At 35.6% G+C, this 26,650-nt stretch overlaps 1 protein-coding gene across 1 annotated transcript in view; it reads left to right on the top strand.

The window, feature by feature from the left end:
- Positions 1–26,650, top strand: part of ERC2 (ELKS/RAB6-interacting/CAST family member 2) — a 901,810-nt gene that overhangs the window by 284,223 nt on the left and 590,937 nt on the right. Inside the window, exons 8-9 of the mRNA XM_055344919.1 lie at positions 6,667–6,822; positions 18,682–18,849. Coding sequence (XP_055200894.1) covers positions 6,667–6,822; positions 18,682–18,849 — 324 coding nt within the window. The remainder of the gene's footprint in view (positions 1–6,666; positions 6,823–18,681; positions 18,850–26,650) is intronic.

The raw sequence follows: 26,650 nt of genomic DNA on the forward strand, positions 1-26,650 counted from the left end.
ATTGCGTTGAATTTGACCTGATTCTGTGCTCATGTGTTTTGCTATAAAGAATTAAGTACCCTATGAACAAAAAACCAATACTACCACCAAAAAACAGCATGTTGTCTGTCATCTTCTCATCTATGTCACCATCTCTTTACAATTTGATAACGCCCAAGAAGTTGAGTTACTGATTTTTTTGTTTTTATTTTTTCCTTCTTACATGCTTTAGATCCAAGCTGACTTCTTTCTGGAGTGCTTGACTTGGGCTCACAAAACCGCGGTTAATCCCACACAGTAAACCCTTCCAAAGCCAGGGCGTTCCTCAGATAGCCTAAGACCTAGGGAAGCTCAGTTATGTTTGCAACTATGACTAGATGAGTTTTAAAAGTTAAGCCTTCAGGAGCCGCTGTGGGATCCAGTAATAATAGTCTAGAATTTTATCCTAAATAAAGCATAATATAATTAGGTTGGGATGTTTCCTGAACATTAAATCACGTCTTCTTCTTTAAACCAAATTGGCCCTAAGTTTGTTGATCAGTGTCCATAGACTGATATGTGATCATGGTGAGTTCCATGCTCTGTAAAAATTGCTTATTTTTTCTTTCTTGGCCTGATATTAAAGTGAAACCAGTAATTCTTACTGTATTTGAAAAAAAGCACATTGTGACACTCAGCAATAACATAATTTACTTTTTGTGACTAAATGATACTGCTTTTTTGATATTCCACCCACATCATTTCAGAGTTCACAGTTCCTAGAGAGGAATTGAAATCTTTTTCTTGCTATTGAAGGGGAACATAATGTTTGACAAATACAGAAAGGGTAATAAAGGCATCTGGACTGGCAAAGATGCTCCAGAAAGTTTACTCACAGAGTTGGTGTACACTTAGGCCAAGATGGATAGCTCTTGAAGGGAGTTTAATATTTTTCTAAATTTACTTGGCTTATAAAATTGTCTTGGTCTCTTCTGCACTGGTCAATCCCGTCTGTCATGTATGCGGGACACCTGAAGTCATTTAAAACACCGAAGTCACTTGAGAGCCTTATGAAAATGCAGATGGGTTAGGGCCAGAGACTCTGCATTTCTAAAACTCTCTCAGGTGATGCCAATGCTGCTGGTCTGTGGACCACACTTGCAGCAACAGTGATCTAGATTGTACTCCATGTTAGAGAGAGAAGGGTGCCTATGAATCTTGTTGAGATCTATCTAGACTCTCATACCTGGCAATGTGACTGGTACCCAAAAGATGCTTAGTACGTACTTGTTGAATGAATGAGAAAACTCCCTGCTTCTAAGTTTACTATTAAATGTAGCAAATATGTCTTAGAAAAACTTAGAGATTAGTAAAGCGAAGCAAAGGTGAAGCAGAGATAAACTTATTTCAGTCTTCTCACCTGACTTACTTTCATTGCTATAGTCTAGCAGCCAGACTAACACTTATGGCTGATTTGAGACTCAGCAGGTGGGCCTGTTGGGGTGATGGCTGCTAGGTGTTCAATTCCAGGGGTTTATTTATTAATTGTCCTTTAAATACCTATTTTACATTTTTTGAATGATAGATATAAAAATGTCTTGGGTATGAATCTTTAAGTAGAAGTTATAAGTTGTAATTGATGTATAAAATTTTTACAAGTGTTATTTTATGAAAGTGTGGAAAGAAATGATTTGAAAGATATTCAATTCAGATATTTTTTCCAACTAATAAGGAATGAGTGAACACATTTCAGCTATTTTTCCCTCCTGAAACTTTATTTCCCACATTCTTACAGTCCTTAATGAAAATACAATGTAAAAGCAAGACAATTTCATGGTTGTACTATCTCAAGACTATTTGAAAAATGTCACCTCAGACATGTAGTGGTAGGTTTTTAGAGTATGAGAGCCTATGTTCTTTCATTGCTTTGAGCTCAGAGGTGGCTGTCAGTAAACCACGTTTGAGTTACAGAAGCCAACAAGGTGATCTGGGTATTTAAGCACCTAATTATTCAATGGAGATTAATGATAGTAAGTTTTCCCTTGAAGAGCCAAACATTGTTTTGACTCTTCACTTTAGCATATAATCCTGAGCATAAGGTGGTCAATAAAATCCTAATTTTTATTTTAAAATTGACTTCTAGAGGAATTATACTGGGAAAAATCAAATCAAATAGAATACTTTGCTGTAGGACTTCCCAGAGCCATTAATGCTAATGTAAGCATTAATTATTCTCAAACTTATTTGATGCTGCAATCCCTATTTCACAGAGCTTTTGTGTTCTGTGGATTTTGGGAAAAGCTGTTCTGTGTTGTATTTCATTTTCTCCATCTCCAAGGAAGGTCCACAATGATCTGCTCTAAGTGTTTGCTTATTTGTGAAACATAATCAAAATGAGTACTTGAGGGGTGCCTGGGTGGCTCAGACGGTTAAAGTGTCTGCCTTCAGCTCAGATCCCAAGGTCCTGGAATGGAGCCTCACATCAGGCTCTCTACTTAGCAGGCCATCTGCCTGTTCCCTCTCCCTCTGCCTGTGTTCACTCCCTCTTCTTGTGTTCACTCACTCTCAATCTCTGTCAAATAAATAAAATCTTTAAAAAAAATGAATACTTGAAAAATCACTACATAAATTGTTTTAAAATATCAGTGGTAAGTAACGTGTAAAGATGTTCAGATGAAGAAAACTCTGGTGATTGGGAGTAAATGTTCTACCTTCTGAAACTACACTTCTCATGATGTTACAGCATTATGTCTTCACTCTAGATCAGTACTTTTTTAAAAAAGATATTATTTATTTATTCATGAAAGACACACAGAGGCAGAGACATAGGCAGAGGTTCGATCCCAGAACCTAGGGATCATGCCCTGAGCCACCCAGGCATCCTTCGAACAGTAGTACTTAGAATTCTTGAGATGTGCAGTTAGCATCAGTTTTGAAGGGCAACAACCATATGCCACACTGAGCCATATTAGGACCTGTGAGGTGGTTGCCTTCCATTGTTCTCCTTAAATATAGAAGTTTATAGTAATTCATCTCAGTCTTAGAGATTTGAAAAAAAAGAAAAAGATGAAATTTCTTCTCCCTGAATTCCTTAAACAGAGGCAGCAGAGAAGCTGTGACCATGGCAGTCATTTTATTTACCTTTATATTTCATACTTAGATTTCCTCACATCATTCTTTGCCTCAGCATTTTGAGTATCTTCTTGGGCACAGTCAATACACCATCTGACATATCTATCTATTTTGTATCTGTTCTTTTCTCTGGACCTTAATGATATACTCGTATTTCCTTTTCTCCATGCTCAAGATTTTCAGGTATGAGGTCTGTTGTCCTTAAACTTGACTTCTTAAAGAACACAAATGTAAATAAGGACAGGAAAAATAGATCATTATTAAAGTGACTTCCTCAACAACCACCCTCCCCCTTTCTTTTCTTTTCTTTTCTTTTCTTTTCTTTTCTTTTCTTTTCTTTTCTTTTCTTTTCTTTCTTCTTTCTTCTTTCTTTCTTTCTTTCTTCTTTCTTTCTTTCTTTCTTCTTTTCTTAGTATCTTGAGACACCTGTAGCTAAAGGGGAAAAAAGTTTGTGAGGAAAAAAGAAAAGTTGATTAAGGAAATTAGTAATAGTTAAAAATATTATTTTTAAAATGTGTTCACTATTTGGTGAAATTTTAACTCAGATGCCTATAGGTCAAGATAATTTTTTTCTTTAAAGATTTTATTTATTTACTCATGAAAGAGACAGAGAGAGAGAGAGAGAGAGAGACAGAGAGAGAGAGAGACAGAGAGAGAGAGAGAGAGAGAGAGAGAGGCAGAGACAGACACAGGCAGAGGGAGAAGCAGGCTCCAAGCAGATGTGGGACTGGATCTGGGGTCTCCAGGATCACACCCTAGGCTGAAGGTGGCGCTAAACCGCTGAGCCACCCAGGCTGCCCAATAATTTTCCTATGTTAGGAAACTTTCTATCTTAACCCTGTTCTGATCTTTCTTTAGCAGTATGTAATTTTTAAAAGTGCGGTAAAAAGCTCCATCTAACCTAGTTAGAAGCTGGCGGGCAGTTGTGGTCATTGCTAACTAAAGCTTCAAGATTTGATGGAGGGGAAAGCTGATGGTTTCCCTCCCACTCCCCTTGTGTATGTGATAGAGACCTGAAATTCTAAGTGTATCAAAAATGTATGTACATATGAATATGCTCACTTTAGGCTTGGGTCTGAAATCCCAGAAGATTTTGTATTAGAAAAGCACAGATGTAGGCCCTTTCTTTTACATTTAACTTTCAGTTAAACTCTTGTAAAGATTGTACTTAGATATTTGTAGATGCTGAAAGATTGTATCTCAAAAAGAGGAAATTACTGTCACATTGATTAGGGTTTTAATTGATAACTATCTTTTTATATGTCTTAAAGTAATAATATAATCTTAAGGCTTTCATAAGGATAAATAAAAGTGTTAATAGTGGGTATATCTGGGTGATGGGACTTGTGCAGTCATAATTATATAGCTTTTCAAGTATTCTGTAATGAGCTTGTCTTAATTTTATAGTCAGAAAAAATATTGATTTAAAATAACTCTCATTTATTTAAGAAGGCTCTTATGAATGTTTAGAAATTCTTTTTTCTGCATTCTTTTTATTTTGCTGCTCTTTTTATGTCTGGACTTCTCATAGCTCAGAACTCAAAAGATTCAGTAAAGATGCCTCCCTACATATATCAGCTTGGGCTGCTGTAACAAAATACCACTTATGGGTGGCATATAAAACAGAAATGTATTTTCTCACAGTTCTGGAGGCTGGAAGTCCCAGATCAGGGTGCAAGCGGGTTGGATTCTGGTGAGAGCTCTCTCTTCCTGGCTCACAGATGGCCACTTTCTTGCTGTGTCCTGACATGGCAGAGAGCAAAAGAGAGAAAAGAAGCTCTGTAGTGTCTCTTTTTTGAAGGCCTCATCCTTATGACCCCTTGTAACACTGATCACCTCCTAAAGGCCTTGTCTCCAAATGCCATCACCTCTCCATTACATTAGGGGTTAGAGCTTCAAATAGGAATTTTGGAGGCATGCATTTAGTCCATGACACCCTTTTTACTCAAGCTGGAAGTATAAAGGATTTCTAGAAATTGCATTTGGAATAGAAAAATACTGGCAGGCTGTACATAAAACATGAGTCATGGTTATCTCTTGGTAGTAGGATTAGAGGGGATTCTCTCCATTTTCTAGGAATTTAAGATATATTACTTTTATAACTGGAAAAAATAACAATACTATTTTAAAAGGAAAACAAAATGCTATAAAATATAACATTCCATAATAATCTTTCAAATTTCAGAATCTTTTTATTTCATTTTCTTGGTTTTTTTCTGAGAATTAATAAAAATATCTTCAGCACTTAAAGCACTTGGATGTTCACACATAGTGGCACTCAGTAAGAAATTGTTTCTCCTCATTTTCTTCTGCTTAATGATGATGACGATGTTAAATGATAATAGTAATGATTATTACATTGCCCCATGAGACATGACATCGACCACATAATATAGGAAATTAGAATGGAAAATAGCCACAAAATCAGGACAAATATATTTGTTGCAAAGTTTTTTTCTATGAGTTAGTTATAAATAGAATAGACCATTCATTGTCTTTACTTTTGGAACTCTTTAGTCTTCTAGATTCTTGAAAATAAGTTGGTAAAAAAAAAATGAGTTTGTGTTTTTTTCCCCCCCATTAACATTGAATTACAAATGTAATATCAGCTCTTTGGATTTGCACAATAAAAGGGCAGGTAGATGGTGTCAGGGAGAAAATTTATAGTCAAACTTTCAATGTGTTTTATTCCAAAGACTGGTTGGAGTTTAACATCTCAGGTTGGAGAAGGTATTTTCTTTTCCCCTGTAAGAGCTCGCTCTCTTCTCGTCTTTCTAAAGCAATATTTCTTGCTATGCTCTACCGTATACATAGAGTCTGTCATTTCCTTAAAAAATTCTCTATGTATTTTTTTTTCCTTCTCAATCCCACATTTGAGTGTAATATTTCTAGTTTTTTAACTCTGAAAATCAATAGATTAGAAATGTCCTACAAGGTGACTTATGTTTTTTTGTCATGCAGGGAGCTGCTTGCCAAGTAAATCATTACAATGTACAGTTGCTATAAATTTTCAATATTTAGTATATCAGTCATACTAAGTCAGGATTCAGTTATTTAATTTCATTGATGTCTGTATTCTAGATGAGAATCCTTTTCCTCATTAGATTTTAATATCCTTCGCTCTCAGAGTCATATTCCAAGCATGCCTTATAAAACCAGCCACATAATATACACATGAACAAACTGTTTTTGCATTTACAAGTAGACTAGAAATTGTACACTGGTAAACTGTATCTGAAATTATAAATTTGTCCACTTAAATGGTGTTTTTTTTTTTAAACACTTTAGATCACTTTTATCACTGTTGCTTTGGTAATTTGATTCCCAGACATTAGACAAACATATCTAGGCAACTCTCCATGTTGTATTGACACGTGTTCTTTATTGGAAACTTAAAAAATATCTTACAAATGATCCTCAGAAGTGAAAAACATAAATTATCCTGAATTCAGGGTTATGTCTATTCCATAGTTAATGATTACTACCCAAATTACTTTCTGAAATTCTGTTTTGATGATACTAAAAAAACAATTTTATTTCCTTCTTTTTATTCCCATTTTTTTTTTTAAACAACAGGACACAAAAATTGCTTCATTGGAGCGAAACATAAGGGATCTGGAGGATGAGATCCAGATGTTAAAAGCCAATGGTGTGCTGAACACTGAGGACCGCGAAGAAGAGATCAAACAAATAGAGGTTTACAAAAGTCACTCCAAGTTCATGAAAACCAAGGTATGGTCCAAAGTTATAAACTTTTATACTCTTAATGTGACTGGAAAGTTACGGTTTGCATACATACTTTCCCCAAATGCCCACATAACCTGTTTTATGTGATATGATGAAATATATGGACAATAAAGAAGAATGTAGAACATTTTTTGTTTGGAAGTGTAGATTCCAAAAAGAGATCAGGGAACATCTTTGGTTGAATTTCTACTTACTAAGGTGTTCAAGATTTTCTAATAAGTAAGTCTGGTGTCTTGGGAATTAACATTTATTTTTAATAGTCTCCTTTCTTCCAAATTTCTTGAGTTTTCGTAAATTTGATATTTGTGAAGTTTCTATCATTGCCAAATTTTGGCCCATGCCTAGGAAGGTGACTGTGTCCAAAGGTGTTGATCCTGGAAGCCAACTTAACTTCCAGTTGTATAAAGACATTTTGGTTTTAGCATAGTTTTTAAGGCAGAATTGACTTTGCATTCCAATACTACTACTTGCTTAAATTATTCAATTTCTTTAAGCCTCAGTTTTTTCATCCATGAAATAGATGCAGGACAAAGGAAACTACCTTCATCTTTGGGTTGCCTTGACAATTTCAAGAGATTATGCATTTAAAACACTTAGCCCGTGACTAATCTCTAGAAAGCATTTAATACATGTCAGGCATTGTTATTATTGATATCTATTGCTATGGAATATTTATAAAATATAATTATAGTAACCTGTTCTATTAACTTATATTGATATTGCTAGTTTTAAAGAATTTGGTTTGTTATTTTTCATTAAACTTCGGGCTAAAATGAACTAAACTCTTAAATATCTATTATTTTTACATATGCATAATTGTTAAGTTTATGAATAGCTCTACATAGGTCTTTTGAGACTTTGAGATGCTTTTATTTATCCCTGGATTTAAACTATTTTGCCTCTGAAATAATAACCACATCAGTTTAAATTTTGTTTTTTCTACCATGTACTCTTAAACACTCCTGTTCTTGTTCAGAGTTTTACTTTTGTTTGTTGCCTTATAAAATGCAGCAGAGTTAAGAGTAATGCAGACTTCTATGAAGAAACAGTGGAAGTAGAGAGAAAAAATGGTTAAATGATGGTATAATTTTATCATTGTGAAATACATGCATACTTATTGTGGGGAATTTGCAAACTATAGAGAGGAAATAATATGTAGCATCTACTAAACCATGTCTATGTATGCATGTATGTGCCTTTCTCTAGGAAAAAACAAAAAGTTCGCTTACTTCTACCAACTTTATATTTGTAAGTTGACGTTGAGATTATGACCAAAAATTTGGATGAAGGGGTGGAGGGAAATTTGAGGAGAATGTCCAGTGGATTTGAATATAACCCCTTCCTTTCAAGGAGTTCCACAAAATGTAGAATGGGTTTCCTGGTCAAGCCCTCTCTTCCAGTTTCTTTTTTGTAGTCCTTCCCTCTCTGAGAATTGAGGTGGGGTATAGCAAGCCCAATGGTAGGGTGGCCTGTTGACCAAACAATGACCATTCACTCTGGGATTGAAGTTATGAAGATAAGTATGAACTCATAACATTTGGGCAAAATTATTGTTTTGGCTTAAACTTTTCCTCCCCACCCTGTCATTCAGCAGTGGGAAATAGTTCAAGCCCCTTCTACAACTAAAAATGCCATGAAATTTGTCCAGGTCAATAAAACATGTATATGGTCTCCAGCAAGCAGGACTTTATTAGCCCATAGGTGTCTGAAAGACTGTTGGTCCTTGAGTTGGTTTTAATTTTTAATGTTTGGTTACTTTTTATGGTTCCAAAAGTGGTCAGGTCAGAAGGATGTTTGAGGAGAGAAATAGAGTAAGGTGAAAAGAGAGTAGGCTGACATGGCAAGTGGACTCTGGCAGATTTCTAGCTTGCCTTTGCTAGTTGCATGGTCTTGAGTAACTTATGTCACTCAGCCATTCTTCTATAAAACGGGACAACACTGCAAGCCTTAGAGGGAGACTCACAGGGTTAAATGAAATAATGTAATCAAAATGCTTGGCTTAAAAAAGTAGCTAATAATTATCCCCATTATTACTGAAGAAGTATTACCAAACCTAATAATAATAATAATAGTAATAATAATAATATTTGACTTGACTAATGGGGAAAATAGATTTCTAAGAATACAAATGAGTTTTTATACTGTCATGCAGATACCCTCATAGATTGACAAAAGCTACGTAGTAAGCATTTTTTATATTTTTTCCGTTGATAGAATGTTCTTATTGGATTAAATCTCAACATAGTTTTTATACTTCATATCATTACTTCAATTGCTGATTTTTCTTATTTCTGTTTTGAGAGGCAAGCATGGGTATGGTTGAGCAGGTCTATTAAGACCTAGGTATTGCCAAACATTTAGTCCTGAGTGCTTGTATTCTGTGCTTTGTGGGACCTGGGGGCTGTGTGAACTGATTCCAGTTGGATGAATCACTTGTCATGGAACTTATTAAATTTTAGAGGCATGGATTGATATCCTCTAAAATTGGATTACTACCATAGTTCATGGTCCATTGTGGCCTGTTTGGATAACTTTTTTACAAAATTTATATGAATATGCTTGCTGCTTGTCAACATTATCACAGATATCTGAAGAGTTAATTTTGACAATTGTTTAGTGTCAGCATTAGAGTCTCTTGAACTATTCATTCATTCATTCATTCATTTAAAGATTTTATTTATTTATTCATGAGAGAGAAAGAGAGAGAGAGAGAGAGAGAGAGAGAGAGAGAGAGAGAGGCAGAGACACAGGCAGAGGGAGAAGCAGGCTCCATGCAGGGAGCCCGATGTGGGACTTCATCCTGGGTCTCCAGAATCAGGCCCTGGGCCAAAGTTGGCGCTAAATCGCTGAGCCACCCCGGCTGCCCGAACTCTTTCATTTATACAGAATTGTATGGATAAAGCTTTCAATGGTGGATTTTTTAGCTTTCTGATTGCCAAAGACTTACCAAACCCCGTTTTTAGCACATGACACTGCGCTAGCTACAGAGGGGCTCTTAAAAGTAGTGCAAATTCAGAAATGTTTCTCACTTCATAGTCAACACTGACCACTTAGTTGGGAAAGTAAGAAATGTCCTAGAAAAACTACTCCAAAGATTTGATAAGAGTAGAGGTCACTTCTGGCTGCAGTAATGCAAGTAGTTTAGGGGTTAGTTAGTGTTTTTTGTCTAAATAACCAGATTGGCAAAATAGCAATGACAGGTCTGGTAAAGAGTGCAAACTCAAATTAGTGACTGAGCAAACCTAGAAGGATAAGTAAAAATACCATCCTAACCCAACTCCACACAGAAGAGGAAGTGGAAAGAACTCCAGTCTATGTGAAATGGCAGGTTTTCCAAAAAAGGAAAGAAATGTTAGATTTAAATTGTGAACACCTAGAGGCTCTGAAGCTTACTGAGGGAAATGGAAATGTAATTGTGAAACTCAGGGGTTTAGTGAGGCAGTGATAGAAGTGAAAATCAGAAGTGACTTTGGATCCCAACTAGCAAAAAATGCAGGCATAGTTGACTTTAGAAACTGTTATTTTAACAGTTTTTAAAGACCTTGGTCTTGGTGAAATATTGCAGAAATTCTTAATGAGATGCTACATAAGGAAGGGAGTGGAACTCCGGAAACCAAATCTGAAATTGCAGTTAAATATTGTTACTTCTTCTAGCTGTTTGTAATGAATATGTAGAAAGCTTTTAAAAGGGTCCAGAGAACTTTTTTACCTGGTGTTTTGGAGAGGCACTTTCAGAGTGATAACAGTTTGCAAAGAGCAGCCTTAGAGGTGTTCTTCAATGTGAATATTTCTTTAATAGAAATCTAAAATGAGTTCTATCATGATTCTCTGGAAGTTCACTACTTTTAAATAAAAAACAGAAGATAAAAAATTCAGCCTGATTATGAAAAAAAAAGCTCCTAAAATTGGATAAACACATATTTACATTCTCCTTTTATTTTTTGGAAATTTTAACCGGAAATTATTTTTATGACTCATTGGTGATAATTGTCTCAGCATTTGATTTCTCTTCATTAACAGGGCATGACTTCAAATCATTCTCAATCTCAGTATGTAATTATTTGCTCCAAGTGGGTAATAAAGGCAGCTAATAATAATTCTTGTATACAAACTCATTTTTTAGATGTAATAGTATATTGAAATAGACAATTTTAAGTTTCTGTGAAAATTTGACATAGAAACAATGTTGTGGATGTAAAGGGAGTGCTGCTTGCATTAATTATTAAAATAAGTAGTGGCAGCCCTGGTGGCTCAGCAGTTTAGTATCGCCTTCAGCCCAGGGCGTGATCCTGGGGACCCGAGATCGAGTCCCACGTCGGGCTCCCTGCATGAAACCTGCTTCTCCCTCTGCCTGTGTCTCTGCCTCTCTCTCTCTCTGTGTGTGTGTGTCTAATATAAATAAATAAATAAATAAATAAATAAATAAATAAATAAATAAAATAAAGCATGTAGGTGAAGGGAAAGGAAGTATTTTAAATAGCCATGTGGAATGGCATGCATGCACCTCCATTTTGACGCTGAACAGATGACTGGGGCTGGTAGGGTCTCTTGAAAGCTTTGTGATTAAATGAAGTAGAAGTAAAGACCCAAATTGCTTTTATAAATTATGTCATAGAAAAACCATGACATAACATGTTTGCAAAGGTGGAAGACAAATTGCAAAAAATGTAAAAAATACAGTTTAGAGTCTCAACTTGTGCAAAGGCACAGATACCAGACATAGTTGGGCAGGATGGAAATCCCTGCATCTTGAAGCCCTTTGGCACATGCACGTTTTCCCTGAGAACTGAGACTCAACCCTGAAAACTTAGAGGACTCAGACTGCACAGACAGAATCTAAGAGGTCATGAAAAGCATGAGTCACCATCAGGAGCACTGTTGAGCCTCTAAGAATGGAATGTACCATGCAAATAATTGTTTTTCTGTAGGGAAAGAGTGATGGCATCCCTTGTTCTATATGAGGCTTTGTTCCTAGTGTAACACATTTTTCATCTACTGATCTTAGTACTTCTGTATTAGTCACTCTCTCTATTTTAGGAGTTTGCCAAAGACACTGCTCTGCTGTCTTAGATCTCCTTTTTTATTCTGAATTTGTAACACATTTTCTTATTAACCTCTGAAGGATTACAAACCTCATAACCCAAACTGCATGATAATAAGCATATCACTTTCTAGACATGAGGGCCATATCTGTAGTGAAAAAGAAGCTGTTTTCCTTGGCAAGGGAGTGTTTTCAGGGTGTTGGTTGTGTCACAGACGTAAGTGGTGGAAGAACTTTCAGACGAGATGAAGTGTTCCTGATGTCCACATGGACTTCATATAAAGCGTGTGATGTAATTCCGATTGGCTTTTCTTCTTGCCATCACCGAGACAGACCTTCCCCAGTCTCAGTTCTCATGTATGTTTGATTGCATCACTTTCCATTTTTATTGAGTTTATTGCTGTAAAAGAAGCAAAAGGCATATTTTTATGGAAGAATATGATTTTCTACCCTGTAACTATATTCCCCTTAGAAAAGCCCTTTTCTGTTATTGTCTGCATAAAGTACTTATTTAAAATTTACCTCATGGCTATGATAGTCTGAAAGCTATTTAAAGCAACTGTCTATTTAATATTTATAGACTGAAATAATTTTATCATTATCAATCTATTTTTGTTGAATAAAGTAGGTGCATGTAGAACTTGTCACGTTCTTCCTTCCTATTAAATACCATTCTGTTGATCAAGTTATTTCATTCAATTTCCTCTCTCAATACCCCATTCCCATACTAAATTTCTACTCTGATACTTGTAGAAGCTAGCCCAGGTCATTTTTTTATATGATAAACATCATCTTTGCTTAGGCATATAAAGTTCAAAGTTTTTTAGCTTTATTTTAGGACGAATCAGTTTCATATGTGGAATTAACTATATATTGTGCTGTGAGCTACAACTGCATGTGATTTAGAACTATAACCCATGTGAAGAATGCTGATCTTGCTGATCATAACAGATTTTATTTCTTTTATAATTTTAGTTAATCCTAATCCAGATTTTTCCCTTTTTTAATTGTATAGTCTGTTCTTGTTGTATGAGAGAGAGAGTGAGAAAGAGATAACTTACTTTTATTTTAGGTAGAAATGATTATAGATTCATGATTCCTTAAATTATAAAGAAGAAACATGTTCCATGGATTTTATATATGTGATCAGTGTCACTATCTCTTCACACATACCCAGAGCATATTGATAATCAATCACAATTCTTTTTCAGTGAATCTTTAAGCGTCCTCAGAATCCTTCTCAAGACTGCCAGTCACTACCAAATATTTAAATTTGGCAAGCAAAATGAAACCTATTTGCCCCCTGATCTAGTCTGACTTCATTCTGCAAATGAGATTTCATCTCAGCCTTTCCAGGGAATTGCACAACCTGAACAATTCTGAAAAAGGGGGTCTTATTTCTTTGTAAGCATCCCATTCTACTCATTCTCATAAGTTATTGTCAGTAGCTTGGTTCTTGTTTATGCTAGTTTTAGTTGTTGAAAAGAACAACAAATGCTAGGTAAAATACATTTTCAAAACATATATTTAAAAATGTACTTATAAACTGTCAAGTTAGAAAGAATCTCAAGGACAAAAACTAAACCAAAGAAGGGAGCTTGAGTGATGATAGAGCACTGATTCTGTCTTCTCGTTGGCATTTTCTAGACGGTGAACTTGAGCATTAGTTTCCATAGTCACGGGGACATTGAAAGAAAGAGAGAGAAGCCTGAGTTTGTTCAAGATGAAGAGTCAAATAGGAATTCTACTACCCCTACCACATTAAGCTGGGATCTCAGACAGCTACATGCTTTAGTACAAACTAAAAAACCTCCTCACTATACTCTCCTCCCACCTAGACTAGGTGAATCCAGGGAAAATTATCTATTTTAAAACTTTGAGCCAAGTGAAAGGTAAAAACAAAAACAAACTAGCTTTGAGAATCCTTAACCACAGATGTCTCTTGCACAGATATGCAGTGTATAAGGTGATCAAAAAACTTCAAGTAGAGAATGGAGTTTAAAGGGGTACTTGGTTGAGAGTGCCCAGGTATTGGCAGAGACAAATGCTCTGAAGGGCTACATGTTCAACTTAGATCTCAAAGTTTTCCTCTAAATAAGATTCCAAAAAACATGATCACACAGTAAAAGTTTTTTCTAAATCACAAAACTTGACAGAAATCAAGCTACCATAATTGATGGCTGGTATAAAAAAATAGCAGAACTAGAATAGCAGAACTGTGGCATATTCATTCAGTGTAGTATTACTCAACAATAAAAGGGAATGAAGTACAGATATGTACTATAATATGGATGAACCTTGGAACATTGTGCTGTGTGGAAGAAGCCAGTTGCAAAGTATGTATAAGATTCTGTTTATATAAAATTCCCAGAATAGACAGAAGGTAAATATGAGTTGCCTAAGGCTGGGGGTACAGGGTGAGGAATATGGAGAGTGACTTCTGATCGTTACAAAGTTTCATTTTGGGATGATGAAAATCCTCTAACATTTGATTATCATGAGGGTTGCACAATTCTGTGAATATACTAAAAATCATCAACTGTACCCTTTAAGCAGTTGAATTGTATGGCATATAAATTATATTTCAATAAAGCTATTTTAAAAGGCAGCTAATGGAAAAAAGTCCCATTACCTGTAAAGGAATGTATTTGGAGTGATAGCTTGAATTTTTAATAGCTTCTGTTAGCCAAAAGTTGGCTGAGAGAAAATATCTCTTTACCTAGAAAATTACTTTTAACACTCAACAACAATATTAAAAAAATGAAGTTGAGATATTTTTAGACAGAAATTTAACTTGCTACCAACAAAATCCTACTACAAGAAATTTAAATGATGCATTTTACACAAAAGGAGATTTCTGACAGAATATTTGAGATGCAGGGATGAATAACAAAGCTAGTGAAAAATGTTGGGGCTATATCTAAACTGACATGGACTGTAAAAAAATAATGATGAATTCAAAGCAAAACAGGAAAGAACTGAGATATATGATAATAATGTGTATGTCAGCGGGATGGTGGCTGAACTTAAAGTGTCTCACGATCCTTCTATTATTCAGAAAGAATGTAAGCATAGACTGACTTTAGACTAAGGTAGATTAAAAATGTAAGTGTGCTATACTTTCTAGGGTAGTAACCTAAAGATTAGAAATAATTGAAGTAAACATAAAATAAATAAAATAAAATTATAACTTTTAAATGAGTAGAGGCAAAAAAGAATAGAATAGGAAAAAAGTAATTCAAAAGATAAGAAGGAAAAGAGAAGAAATAGAAAAGGCAGTATATTTAGAAAGCGTGAGGTAAAATGTTTGAAATAAAATCACATACATCGTAATGTTAAATGCTCCATTTAATTTTATCACAAAGGATAAAAGCATCTCGGTATATGCTATTTGTAAGAGACATCTACAACATAAAGTTAATGACACATTGAAAGTGAAAAAAAGACACACCAGCCAAATCATAACCATGAGAAAGCTGTTGTAGACTTTTAAGGCAAGGGAATAATTTTCAAGCCAATAAATATAGACTGTTGTGCTCAATAATTTTTGGATACAAATTCTTTTCTAGCACACAGTATACAAAGTACATTTATGATAACTGACTACATACTGTGTAGTAAAGCAAGATACACCAATTTCAAACAGACCTTGTTCTTTATTCACAAAGCAAACAAGCAAGAAAAAAACCACAAGGATGACTAGGAAACATCCATGTATTTGTAGAGTAAGAAGCATACTTATAAACTATTTGTGAGTTGAAGGATAAATAATAATGGAAATCAGAAAACATTTAGGACTGAACAATAATGTTAATACTACATAATCAAACTAGTGAGATAGAGCTAAAATGATACTGACAGGGAAATTTATAGTCTTAAGACATATATATGGTAAGAAAAAGGGGTGAAAATTAGTGAGATAAATATCCAATTTACAAAGTTAGGAAAGGAAAATTGAATAAATCCAAAGAAAGTAGTAGGAAGCAAATAATTAAAAAAAAAATAAGAACAGGGGATCCCTGGGTGGCGCAGCGGTTTGGCGCCTCCCTTTGGCCCAGGGCGCGATCCTGGAGACCCAAGATCAAATCCCACGTCAGGCTCCCGGTGCATGGAGCCTGCTTCTCCCTCTGCCTATGTCTCTGCCTCTCTCTTTCTCTCTGTGTGACTATCATAAATAAAAATTAAAAAAAAAAAGAACACAAACTAATGAAATAGAAAATAAGAATTTTAGGTGATGGACACAGCCAAAATTGACTCTTTGAGGAGATTATTTAACATGGCATACTTCTGCTGAGCCTCATCAAGAAAAAGAGAGTAAAATGAAAGAATATTAGGAATGAAATAGATGTAAGTCATAGATGCTATAGATATTGAAAGATAAATGGGTTTTATAAAAATTTCCTAAGTAAAAGTGAATATTTAGATAAAATGAAAAATTCTTAGGAGAAAAAACTTATTAAAATTGTCTCAAGGGATCCTTGGGTGGTGCAGTGGTTTAGCGCCTGTCTTTGGCCCAGGGCGCAATACTGGAGACCCGGGATCGAATCCCATGTCGGGCTCCCAGTGCATGGAGCCTGCTTCTCCTTCTGCCTGTGTCTCTGCCTCTGTGTATCTCTCTCTCTCTCTCTCTCTCTCTCTCTCTCTCTCTCTCTATCATAAATAAATAAAAATTTAAAAAAATAAAATAAAATTGTCTCAAATAACTAGAAACACAAATATTCCTATAACCATTAAAGATAGATGAAGTAATGGTTTTTGGAGAAAGAAAATATCAGCTTTAGATGGTTTTACTGATGATTTCTAATAAATGTTAATGGGAAGAAAATTTCAATTTTACACAAACCATTTCAGAACACATTAAAAGAATGAGCACTCCATTTGGAAGGCAAAATTGGTACTAAAACCTGACAAGGAGAGAACGAAATGGAAAAATTACAAACCAGTTTTATCCATAAATATAGATGAAAGATCTTGACAAAGTATTAGTAAGCTGAATCCAGGAACTTATAAAAAATATAATGCATCATAACTAAGTGAGGTTTTTCATAGTTGTGCAGGAGAGCTGAGTATTTTAAAAATCCATTAATGTAATTCATTACAATAACATATTAAAGGTGAAAAGTGTGATAAATCATGAGAAGCAGAAAAAATGTTTATTAATATTAAACATTCCTTAATGATTAAAAAAAACAACTCTTGGCAAAGTTGTAATAAAGGAACTTTCTGAAACTTAAGAGTGCCTATAAAAAGCTAAAGCAAACATCAAACTTAATGATGAAACATTGAAATTCTTCCCTTTAAGATGAGGAACAAGACAAAGGAGCCACAATTTCTCTTTCTACATGGCCTGTCCATGTGGCTGGTATGGGCTTCTTCACAGCATAATGGTTAGAGGGTTCGACTTTTAACATGGTGGCCAACTTCCACCTGGAGGAAGCTAAGTCTGCCTGTCTCCTGTAGACAAGGGCCAGAACAGGCATACTGACACTTTGGCTGTATTTAGCTGGTTGAAGCAAGTTGAAGTTTAGCCCAGGTTCAAGAGGAGGTTAAACAGACTCCATCTCTAGTTGTGAGTGCAGAAAGTGTGTACAAGCTGGAAAAACTAGGTGTCAATCATGTTTGGAGATTATCTACCACAACTTCAGGCTTGTAAAAATGTAAAAGTCTGATAACATGAGATATTGGCAAAGATGTGGAGTGATTGGCACACTTACACACTTCTTGTGACCCTAAAAATGAGTGTAACAACTTGGGTAAACATTTTGATGTTGTCTAGTAAAGTTAAAGATGTGCATACCACATAGTCCAGCAATTTAACTCCTAGATCATTTTTGCTAGTTGTACCAAGTGATATATATATATATATCACCAAGTGATATATATATATAATAGCACTTTTTGTTCTAGCAAAAAACCTGGAAACAAACTAAAATGTCTTTTAACAGCAGAATGGGCAAATAAATTGTGGAGAAGTCATACAATGAAATTCTGTACTTCAATGAAAATGAACAAATTATATGTACAATAACATGATCTTTAGGACATAAGATTGAGTAGAAAAAAGCAAAGTACTAAAAACACAGAACAAATAAAGTTGAAATGCAAAAAATATATGTAAAGGACAAGCAGGGAAATGACAAACACAAAATTTAAGGTGATAATTATTTCTGGAGGGGGAGAAAAGAAGATAGAAATGGATTGGGACATAGGTAATTCTAATGATCTTTCTTGGTGAATTGAAGGATGAATGTCTCATATTATTTTTCCTATACTTTACAAAATTATATGTTCTTTGGTGTCTTCTCAATATTTAATATAAACAAAAAACATTTAATGCTTACTTTGGGGTGGGTGAAGATTCTTTTTTGTTAAATGATGCCCATGAATGATCATTTCCACAGTGGAGTAGCAGAGAAGGACCTTGGGTTAATCACCTTTAATAGCATCCTGTTGACCCTTCTGAAGATCATGATGAATAGTTTATGTGGCTTCATGGTTTCCTGGATGAGGAATAGGTATGGCTAAGAAGCCTTCATTTCACTGTGAACCTTGGTTCCCAGTGGGGTGGAAAGTGGAAGGCAATCTGCTGACCTTACCTTTCTGTTTTCTATATTCTTGGCCACCTTTACAGAGCCTCCCTAAACTCATAAGAACTTCCAAAGCCATCTTTTTTAAACTCATGGCTTGCCTTCTTGGGTTAATGATCATTGGCTACTGAAAATTAAGAGAAATCAGCAGTTCTCAAATGTGAAGAGTAGGAACTGTGGCTTCTAATTTCTTACAATGTTGTTCTTGTTTCACAGATTGATCAGCTGAAGCAGGAGCTTTCAAAGAAGGAGTCAGAACTTCTTGCCTTACAAACAAAGCTTGAAACCCTTAGCAATCAAAATTCAGATTGCAAGCAACACATCGAAGTGCTTAAAGAGTCGCTTACTGCCAAAGAACAGAGGGCTGCCATCCTTCAGACTGAGGTAAGGCACTGTTTCATGATTCTAGGCAGTAGACATTGAGATGACAGAAAATATGCTACCTGGACAGCTTTCTTTAGAATATTCCTTACCAAACCCTTGGAGAGATGTGTTTTGGATATCAGATATTCCAGGGATTTTGGAAAGGTAAGATCTATATCACAGATTGCATAACACTCCCAGTGGGGATACAGCAACACCCTGTAACAAACACATAACTCTTCTGCACAAAAATATTCCTCACACTAAAGTAGGATAAATAAAGACTCTATGTAACATACTATTAGTTCATGTCAGGTTGTGCCACCAGAGTTTGTTTCACACTGGAATTTTTTTGTTTAATTTTTCAGAGTTTTTTTTTTTTTTTTTTTTTTGATTTGGGAACCATAAATAAGTGATTGGATCTAGAATGGTTTTATCAAAAATCATAGAAAAGTTAGAATTTCATCTACCTTACTTTACTGTGTATATAGGTCCCTCTTTTAGCGCCTGTGATTCCAGGGGTTTCTTACTTCCTAAAGAGTATCCTCAATTTTCAAGATTTTTTTACCCATTAAAGAAAGTTGATACTGTGTGGGTTTCTTAAAATAAATGTTGGTTTGTTATTTCTTATTCATACTTAGAAGAAAACCAAATACATTTTACTATCCTGTTTCCTTATTTCTCCTCATTGGATTATATCTTTGGTCTGCTAAGAAAGGCAAAACACAAGCTAGTTATTATATAAATAAAACAGTTGCCAGAAAATAAGTTATTGCATGTGGACAACAGCAAAGAATGTGGTAATTCTCCTTGATTTTTTGTGTTGAGGCAGTATTGTTATGTGGATGACTGTAAGATAAGGCAATCTAATTGAGTTGCATGTTCTTGTGTTCTTTAAGCCATGTCTTTGTGTATATTTTTGGGTCTGTGGGGAGGTTTAGATTTTCCTTGGAGTTAATGGGGCCCTTGAGTAGGCCTATGCTCTCAGTCAAGGTGCAACCGAGTGTCCAGAGGTGAAAAGAAACAACTTCCAGATTGGACAGGTCTTGGCATGGATGTGACTCAGCCCTTAGGCACTTGACACTGGTTAATAGGCAGTTACTCGATTGCTGCAAACCAAAATGATCAGTTTGGCCTCAATGTTGTAGATATTTCACAGTTAAGAAATATCATTTTCAGTTTTGTATAGTTTCATTGTGAATGTGGAAGTATGGATATTTTATTTCGCAAGGCAAAAATTTGAACTATGCCATAAACTGGAAGACAGCTTGTATCTCTTTTGAAGTGGCTGCAGTGAATAGTATCTAGAACTGTGCTAATACTTTAGCCAGTAGTCACATGTAACCATTCAAATTTAACTATAAAATTCAGTAAAATTTAAAGTATAGTCACAATAGCCACATTTCAAGTATTTAATAGTCACATGTGGCTAGTGACTAGTGTATGAGAAAGCACAATTATAGAACATTTCTGCTATCTAGCACTTGTCTAAATAGGAGTTAAAAACTATAGCTTATGGGAGAAGTCCTGCTTACTGCTTGTCTTTATAAATAAAGTTTTATTAGAACACAGTCACACCCTGTCATCTCTATGTTGTCTTTGGTTGCTTTTGTGCATCAACAGCAAAATTTAATAGCGACAGAGATCATCTGGCCCTTAAAGTTGAAAATATTTACTCTGGCCTTCATGGAGAAAAATTGCCAAGCCATGGCATTGTGATTTTGTGGGAAAAGGGTTGATTGGAATTGAAATGCCTGGCTGGTCCTCTCTCTAGCAATCATACTCTGAATAGGGCCAGATAGTTTGCTGACCCCTGTTGTAGAAGAAGGGTCAAGTTTGTTTTCACAGTGGTTATTCACAACACATGGTTGTCTTGGGTTGGCAATAATACCAGCATTACTAATAAAGTTAGTCTAATTCTGCTTTTGCTGTGTATTAGGTAGAAGGAAATTTGAGCAAGGCAATATGCTGTGGTATTGCTTGAACTGGTTCTTTTCCAGAAGGAAAGAAAGAAAAGTCAGCTCAGAAAGTGTTACCACCTTCCTTTTATTACCTTACACTGATGAGTGCTGTATCCCCCAGCCTCTTTGTCTTTCCTTATACTCTCCCTTGTATTTTACTCCTTTCAAATTAGTGTAGTCCAAATTAGACCTATACATTTTTCATGAAAAAGACAGTGGTGGCATTATGTGGATAGCTTCCATCACATGTTCAATAATTAAAATAATTAAAATGACCCAAAACAGAGATAGTGCTTTGAAGTAGGAAAAATTATTCTCTGTGTGCAGAGAAAGTGAGATGATTTTCTAGTTTCCTGCTTTGAAGTTGGGAGTATGAGATTAATGATTTTATCAGCTGGGAACATCCAAGGAAATGTCTTTTGCCTTTTTTCTTCTTTTAAAATCTTTGTAAATGGAAATGGAGAATGTTACCTAATGATGTCCATCTCTTAGGGGAAGCAATTGAGGTTGAAATTAGCTCTGATTGTTGGATCATAAGCAAAGGATTTTTGGCAGAAGGGTAAAGTACATTAAAGTGATTTTCCTGCTTCTTGGAGAAACAGACAGAAATAAGAGTCTCTACCTAACATGCGGTGGGTTAGTGGGTGAGTCAGTGAATGAAGCATGTTATGTCTTGTTGTGCCTTACAATGAAAAAGCTGAGTTTACACTCATATGAAAGATATGGTGCTCATTCTTAGGGGAGGTTATAAGTGATAGTTCTTTCCAGTTAGATTCCTGAGTCATTCTTGAAAGCTCTTGCCAAAACAGAAGGAGGCTGTTCCTAGAATGGGAAGAGCTCTGTTGGTTTATTTGGAAAATCTGTACCAACAGCTGGATTTTGGCTACTCTTACAATATGGTATAAAGGACAGGTGCCACTGGCTTAAAGGTTGATCTCTTCAAGGAAGGCTTTTGCTACTAGGGGATTTGTGTTTAGGAGGTATAGTAGGATGAAGGGTGAGATGGCGGTGGGTGGGGCATGGGAGGCAAGTTGTCTAAGTTTGTGGCTTGGTCTTGGGTCCTGGATTGGTTTAACTTTTACACATGCCCAGATGCTCTTTGACATGCGTAAATCAGTGGAATAAAAATTACACACACACACACACACACACACACACACACACACACACACAGATATACTGCTTAGCTCTTAACCTAAGATTTTACTTTTTAAAATAGCTTCAAAAGACCCCAAGGCCAACTTTCTTATTTTGCTACTTCCCTTGATGTTTTTTTTTTTTTTTATTCATGATAATCACACACAGAGAGAGAGAGAGAGAGAGAGAGAGAGAGAGAGAGAGAGAGAGGCAGAGACATAGGCAGAGGGAGAAGCAGGCTCCATGCACCGGGAGCCCGACGTGGGATTCGATCCCGGATCTCCAGGATCACGCCCTGAGCCAAAGACAGGCGCTAAACTGCTGCGCCACCCAGGGATCCCTCCCTTGATGTTTTTATGTACCAACTTACCCCCTTTTGCCAACACATTGATTCCGTAGCATTAGAGATAATATTGAATTGGCTTTCCTAAGCGCCTCTATTTTTCTGGATTTTAAGGAATAATTACCAACGTATTCAGAAATTAGGAAGAAGAAATGCATAGTTCTTATTCTATGATCTGAAGCGAAATGTATGAAGAACATTAGCATTTAGAAATGGAAGATGTGTGGACATGACTTACTTCCCTATTTTGTAACTGTAACATGAATAAGACTTAAACCTGTCTGAGCCTCCTTGCTTTGATCTATAAAATGTCAGTCACTATGCCAGCCTGATGCATCTATGTGAAAAGCGCTTTGACTCTAAGAAGGGGTTCCAGTTGTAAATTGTGTTATCATCATTGCTGTTGTTATTATTACTACTATTGTATATCAGGGATGTTTCAGGAATCCTCTACCTCACTTTTTTTCTTACCATGTATTCTCTGCATTCTGCCTCTGTGGCTCACCTTTGCATTTGTGGTGTCTGCATTATCTAGCCAAGACTTTTATATTTTAATTAGGCTACTTTTTATGTCTTTGAATGATATAGAGAAATGAAAAAAATATGAAAGAGCCATTTATTTTGTTCTGTCCACAAATTAAGAGACTTTCTTCAGTTTTCTGGCAGGTCCACTTTTTCCTAGCCCAGAATCATTTCCAAACTGCCAGGCATAACAACTCTTTTGCATGTTTCCTAGAAGATGTGTTATATGACAGTGGCATATAATGCTTGCTTTTGTACTCATTTTTGTTCCAAACAGATCATGGAAGAGTTCTACTTGTTAAAAGTAAACACTTGAGAACCTATTAACAAATATATAGGGGTTTGTGTTCACAAAGTCAAGGGGCAACATATGTAGGCAAAGGTCCATAACATTTTTGTTTTTGTTTTTTAAAGATTTATTTATTTGAGATAAAAACAGGGAGACATGCAGAGGGAAAGAATGTCAAGCAGACTCCCTGCTAAGTGTTGAGCTGATGTGGGGCTTTATCGCAAGACCTTGAGATCATGACCTGAGCTGAAATCAGGAGTTGGACCCTTAACCAAATGAGCTGCCCAAGTGCCCCCTGCTTTTGTTTATGTAATCAGTATAGAAGAGAACTTCATGCAATCTATAGGCTCACTCATTAGAAAAATTTACCTAGGGACATATACATTTATATTCTCTTGTAATCATTTATATAATTTTAGGCAATTTACAGATGCCCTGAAGTATTTCCAAGAATTTCATATTAAAGATCCCTGCCCTGTAGATTTCATGCATTTTTTATTCAATGCATAATTTTTGAATGACTACTATTGCGATATGATCTCTGCCTTTATCCAGCCAGCACTTCACTGGGTATATATATATATGGATATATGATAGAGAACTGATTTATAGTGCCATGAATGCTCAGTGATTTCCTCATCACTAGTTGATAATCGCAAAAGATTCACAAAATCTTAAATGGACTTCATCTTCCTTCTATTGTTTAAATGCAGATAAGTAAAGAAGGAAAGAAGAAAAAAGAAATACATATTTAGCTCCTTTGAAGACTAAAGCATGCAAGCTGTACGCAATGTTTATTTATATCTTGTATAATTGAAGGCTAATATTGCTAAGGTAATAACTCTGGTAATGTTAAGATCTTATATTTTGATTAAAGCTGGTCCTTTTTGAGTTCACACTCAAGCAACTTGGCTTTCCTTGAGAAAGGGAATGGTATTTATGGGGTTACAGACACTCTGCTGGATTGATTATTTCAGGAGTTACTGCATCTACTTATAAATGCTTCAACCTGTTATACTTCAGACAGATGCTTCCCTTGACTTATCTAAATGAACAGGTGTTATTTGATAATATTTTATTGAGCATCTATCATGCGCAAGGTTCTTAACAAGGTGGGGCCCATAAACTCATGAGCTACTGGTCTTGGACCTCTTAATTTAACCGCATTGCCCAAATGGTTACTGAGTGTCTTCTGGCTGCTATATTGAATTTCAGGAGATATAGCTAAATGTTTTCCATATGATAACTTTATTTTAAACTTGACTTACAACTTATGAAGTTGGTATTATTAACCCTGTTTTTAAGATGAGATAGAGCCTTAGAACTTGCTTAAGGTGAGTGACAGAACCGTGGATTGCAAACCCTGAAATCTAGTGCTTTCCATAAGGGCTCCAGTGGATTGAATGCTTTTTTTGTGTGTCAAGGAGCTGACCGATATTGTCTCATTTAATCTTCATGGCAAAGTTTATGGCAAGTTTTATAATTTTGTCTTAACAGGTGAGTTCACTGCTGTCAGTGCTTACTAGGTAAAATCCTGTATTTGGGTATGAAGAGTTAAGAATGAATAACTCTGAGGCTTAAATCCTCATAGTATCACTATGGCTAAAATAACCATTACATTGTGGCCATAATAATGAAGGATATTGCCCAAACTCTGGGAGGGAACCATTTTCCATGAAGTCTAGAATCCTAGAATATTAAGTATAGTTTATTATATAATATTTACTTTTTATTTCTTTAAAGATGTTTATGATTATGTGTACATACCTACACATATGCATGCGTGAATAGTTTAAGAAAAGTAAAAGAATGGACAGCAGTACCTTATGGTGTTTTCTTTTTGTGTTGGAGACTCAGGTGATTTTTAAGTTGTCTAGCATTTGCAAGGTAAAAAAAATTAAATGCAAAAAATTAACAAAAGAGATGATGATCATTTCTTTAGGGAGATTGTTTCCTCAGCAAGGTGCTACTGGTGGAGTAGGAGGTATTTCTGGGCCCATGGTGACATTTTTTTGGTCCTTTAGTCATGGATGTTTCAGTGTGATAATACAACCAGAAAGTAGACTTGGGCTGTCAGTTTTCAAGATATTGTAAAAACCAAACTTTTGACAATAAAAATGTTACATGGAGAAAAGAACACAATTTATGACTACTTGTTTCTTGATTTTTTGCATTTATGTGGGTCCCCTGCCCCATTTCATGATGAGGTTCGGACTCTTGGGTATACAGGTCACTGTGACAGGAGCTGTGAATGCTTTGTGGCCTCCAGGGACTGTGGGACTAGATGAATTCATTTAGGGCCTTGCAAACTATTCCAGATACTTGTTTCTGAACTCACTTGTTTATAGCAAAGGAGTTTTTTTTTTCTTTGTGGGTAGAAATAATATTTGCCACAATATAGAAGGTGAGATTTAGAAGCAGTGGTCCTTCACTTTTTTTCTTTTTTAAAATTTCCGTTCAATTTAATCAACATATAGTGTATTATTAGTTTCAGAGGTAGAGTTTAGTGATTCATCAGTTGCATATAACACCTAGGGCTCATTCCATCAAATGCCCTCCTTAATGCCCATGATCCAGTGCTCCTTTACTTTTAATTGGTAATTTCAGGTTTGTTTTTCTTTCCTTTCCTCTCCTTTCCTCTCCTTTCCTCTCTTTTCCTCTCCTTCTTTCTCCTTTTTTCCTCCTTTCCTCCTGCCATGATTGACTGGCAAGCAATGAAGTCTTTTTTTAATCACTTCAGTCTAGGCTTCAAAGGATATTTGAAATGACTGTTTTGAGATAGACTTTTGTCTAATGAACACATGGTATTTAAAAGTGAGGCATTTTTTTTTCTAAAAAGTCAGTAGCATATGACAGCACCAATTTTTAGGACTGTTAGATTACCCCACTGCTACATCAGGGTACATTGGTTCACTTTCAAGACTTGCAAGGAATGTCTTTAAAATTAATAAATTAAGGGATTTGGTGAAAAAAATATACAAAACAAAATCCTGGTGTTGCTTATACTTTTCCATTCTAATCCTGTTGTTGGCTTTACATTTTAAAATGTTTTTATTTGACTGGGAAAGGCATCATTTGAAATTTTTATTGATAACACTTTTAACTGCAAGAAAAAGACATAAACTTGCAAAGCTGTAACTATCATGGTGGCCACAATTGGGAGGTCTGCAAAAATGGTTTATTACCAGTAGAAAAAAAGCTGTTGGGAACCACAGTCGTTATAGGGGTCATCACCTCTGTTACGTGCATTTTATTTTTTTCCCTTTTCATTTTGAGGGTATTTATGATGGCAGTGCCAAATTACATACTTTTCCCTCCCCTAATGTCTGTAGGCTTTGTTTTGATTCTCTCTTTATTAATGATGTGAAAACTTTGGGGTTATATAAAAATGAGCCAGGGTCAGGCTTTGCGTGCCCCAGAATGCTGAAAATGTCCTTGTATCTACTTAGTGAAGGCATTGTTTAAAGGGGCACATTTTACTTCCTAGGATTTTTAGCTGTTTTGCAGATTTTAGATATCTGGGTAAAATGTGCAAGGCAGCCTTATACTCTTGCTTTCTTTTTTCTCTTT

This window comes from Nyctereutes procyonoides, unplaced genomic scaffold, assembly GCF_905146905.1.
Source record: "Nyctereutes procyonoides isolate TBG_1078 unplaced genomic scaffold, NYPRO_anot_genome, whole genome shotgun sequence".
In the NCBI taxonomy this organism is placed as follows: domain Eukaryota; kingdom Metazoa; phylum Chordata; class Mammalia; order Carnivora; family Canidae; genus Nyctereutes; species Nyctereutes procyonoides.